Below are 3,758 nucleotides of genomic sequence, written 5' to 3'. Positions count from 1 at the left end.
TCAAGTACAAGGAGCAGAATGTGAACAAGGGACTTCCTGTGCCTTGAAGTCTCAGCTGTAGCAGGGAGGCCACCTGTTTCCTCAACATTCTCTGACACCATCTCTCACCACTCTTCCTCCTGGTCATTCCTCACCACACCAGTTACATTGTGAGACTGGACTATCTGGGAATGAGTCCCTTCTTCAGGCCTTTGCACTGGCTCTTTCCCCTGCAGAGGACATACTCCCCCATACTCCCTCCAGTCTCCCACTCAGTTTTCCGTGAGGTCTCTGTTCAAATGTCCCCTTGTTGTCAGGTCTTCCTAAACTCTCAATGAAAATAATACACTCATTGATTATCCACTCTAAATGTTATAGTTTGCATCTCTGTACCCCAAACTCCCCATCGATCCCATTTCCTCCCCTCTCCCATCAACTACAAGACTGGTCTTCATGTCTGTATGACTGGGCCACTATACTGTACAACAGAAAATGACACAATACTGTAAATCAAGCATACTTTTAAAAAAATAACACACTCACTCATTCCTTTATATAATTGCTTTTTTCCCTACATAGCATTGCAATTGCAGCATCTTATTAATGTCCGCTTATGTAAAAATTAATCATATTATTAAATTTTTTTGATTCCTAGTCGTCATCAACACTACCACATGGGACCAGACAATGATACCCAAATTTCAACATTTCTTCTTCTGGGATTATCAAAGGAACCAGAATCTCAGCCCCTCACATTCGGGCTTTTCCTCTCCATGTACCTGATCACTGTGTTTGGAAACCTGCTCATCATCCTTTCTGTCAGCTCTGACTCCCACCTCCACACACCCATGTACTTCTTCCTCTCCAATCTGTCCTTTGTGGACATATGTTTTACTTCCACCACCATCCCAAAGATGCTGGTGAATATACAGACAGAGAATAAACTTATAACCTATACAGGCTGCATCACCCAGTTGTATTTTTCCACACTCTTTGGAGGTTGGGATAACTTTCTTCTTGCTGTGATGGCCTATGACCGCTTCTTTGCCATTTGCCACCCCCTGCACTACATGGTCAAAATGAGCCCCCAGTTCTGTGGACTTCTGGTGCTGGTGTCCTGGATCTTGGGTGCCCTGAACTCCTTGCTACAAACCCTAATGGTGTTACAACTCTCCTTCTGTACAGACTTGGAAATCCCCCACTTTTTCTGTGATCTCGATGAAGTGGTCAAACTTAGCTGTTCTGACACTTTTCTTAATGACACTGTGTTGTATTTTTCAGCTGGGCTGCTGGCTGGTGGCCCCCTTGCTGGTATCCTTTATTCTTACTCTAAGATAGTTTCCACCATATGTAGAATCTCATCAGCTCAAGGGAAGTATAAAGCATTTTCCACCTGTGCCTCTCACCTCTCAGTTGTCTCCCTGTTTTATTTTTCAGTCCTAGGAGATTACCTAGGAGATTACCTTATGTCTGCTTCTACCTACAGCTCACACTCGACTGCAGTAGCCTCAGTGATGTACACAGTGGTCACACCCATGCTGAACCCCTTCATCTACAGTCTGAGGAATAAAGACCTAAAGGGGGCTCTGAAGAGATTCTGTGAGATGGCAGGTGTAAAATGGACTACTGTCCTGAAGGTGATGAACTGCCCTTGATTATAGGACTCAAAGCCTTGAACAAAAATTGTGATTTATTTTTATCACTGTGGAATAGAATTTGTTCCCATTTATTTCCTGGGGTTTCTATTTCTTTGAATTCAACTTTTCCGTATAGTTTCAACTATTCATTTTTAAGCTTTCTGCTCTGTCTGATACATAGGCAGTTTTCCTTTGGTCCATTTTCACACATTCCAGAAGTTTTTCTCAACCTCGGATCAGAAATATTTGGAAATTTCCATACTTTTCATGGGAAGACTTGAGTTTCTTAAAAATAATTTATTCTTTTTGTTTTGATTTTTTTAATTTACTTATTTTTATTAACATAGAGTTTTTTACAGTGTTGTGTCAGTTCTTGCTATATAGCATTATGACCCAGCTTCTTTTTCTCATACTATATTCCATCACATTTTTTTCCAAGAGTTCGAATATAGTTTCCCTGTGCTGTACAGTATGACCTCATTGCTATCCATTCTAAATATAATAGTTTTCATCTACCAACCCCAAATTCCTGGTCCATCCCACTCCCCCTTGGCAGCCACAAGTCTGTTCCTCCATGTTCATGAACCTGTTTCTGTTTTGTAGATAGGTTCATTTGCATCATATTTTAGATTCCACATATAAGTGATATCATATGGTATTTACTTTCTCTTTCTGACTTACTTCACTTAGTATGAGAATATCTAATTACATCCATATTGCTGCAAATGCCATTATTTTGTTCTTTCTTATTACCTTGTACCATATCGTCTTAATCCATTCATCTGTTGATGGACATTTAGGTTGTTTCCATGTCTTGGCTATGGTGAAGAGTCCTGCCATTAACATAGGGGTACATGTATCCTTTCAAGTTATTGTGTTCTCCAGGTATATGTCCAGGAGTGGGATTGCTGGTAGTTCTATATTTAGTTTTTAAGGACCCTCCATACTGGCCTACACAGTGGGTCCATCAACCTACATTTCCACCAGCAGTGTAGTAGGGTTCCCATTTCTCCACATCCTCTCCAGCATTTATTGTTTATAAATCTTTTGATGGTGACCATTCTGAGTTGTGAGGACATATCCCCTTACAGTTTTGATTTGCATTTCTCTAATAATAGTGACATTGGACACCCTCTCATGTTCCTACTGGTCATACATTTGTCTTCTTGGATGTCTTCTGCCCACTTTTTGATTGTTTTTTTAAATATAAAACTGTTTAAGATACTTTGTATTTGCAGATTAATCCCTTGTTGATTGCTTCATCTGCAAAATTTTTTCACATTCTGTGCATTGTCTTCTAATTGTTTTAATGGTTCCCTTTGCTATTCAAAAGATTTTAAGTTTAATTAGGTCCCTTTTTTTTTATTTTTATGTTCATTACTCTGGGGGGTGGAACCAAAAAGGTACTGTGGCAGTTTATGTCAAAATGTTCTGCCTACAGAGCTACAGTCATAAAAACAGTGTGGTATTGACACAAAAACAAATATATAGATCAAGGGAACAGGATAGAAAGCCCAGAAATAAACCCAAGCACTGATGGTCAACTGATCTACAAAAAGGAGGTAAGAACATACTGTGCATAAAAGTCTGTCTTTTCAATAAATGGTGCTGGGAAAACTGGACAGCTCCATGTAAAAGAATAAAATTAGAACATTCTCTAACATCATACACAAAAACAAACTCAAAATGGATTAAATAATTAAAGGTAAGGCCAGCTACTATAAAATTCCTACAGAAAAACATAAGCAGAACACTCTTCAACATAAATCACAGGAACAGAAAGAAAAGCAAAAATAAACCAGTGGGACCTAATCAAACTGACAAGATTTTGCACAGCAAAGGAAATCAAAAAAGAAAACAAAATGACAATTTACAGAATGGGAGAAAATACTTTCAAATGATGCAACTGACAAGGGCTTAATCTCTAAAATAGACAAACAATTTATACAACTCAACAGCAAAAAAGCCAACAACCCAATGGAAAAATAGGCAAAAGATCTGAACAGACATTTCTCCAAGGAAGATATACAGATGGCCAACAAGCACATGAAACAATGTTGAACCTCCCTGATTACTAGAGAAATGCCAATCCAATCTACAGTGAGATACAACCTCACACCAGTCAGAATGGCCGTCATTAAT

At 38.9% G+C, this 3,758-nt stretch overlaps 1 protein-coding gene across 1 annotated transcript; it reads left to right on the top strand.

Moving 5' to 3' along the window:
- Positions 1–653: 653 nt before the first annotated feature.
- LOC100512706 (olfactory receptor 7A17-like) lies at positions 654–1,634 on the top strand. Its single transcript, XM_021082031.1, has one exon. The coding sequence runs from the start codon at positions 654–656 to the stop codon at positions 1,632–1,634; it is 981 nt and encodes a 326-aa protein (XP_020937690.1).
- Positions 1,635–3,758: the final 2,124 nt, after the last annotated feature.

Source organism: Sus scrofa, unplaced genomic scaffold (genome assembly GCF_000003025.6).
Source record: "Sus scrofa isolate TJ Tabasco breed Duroc unplaced genomic scaffold, Sscrofa11.1 Contig434, whole genome shotgun sequence".
In the NCBI taxonomy this organism is placed as follows: Eukaryota; Metazoa; Chordata; class Mammalia; order Artiodactyla; family Suidae; genus Sus; species Sus scrofa.
This window is presented reverse-complemented; position numbering and strand designations above follow the sequence as displayed.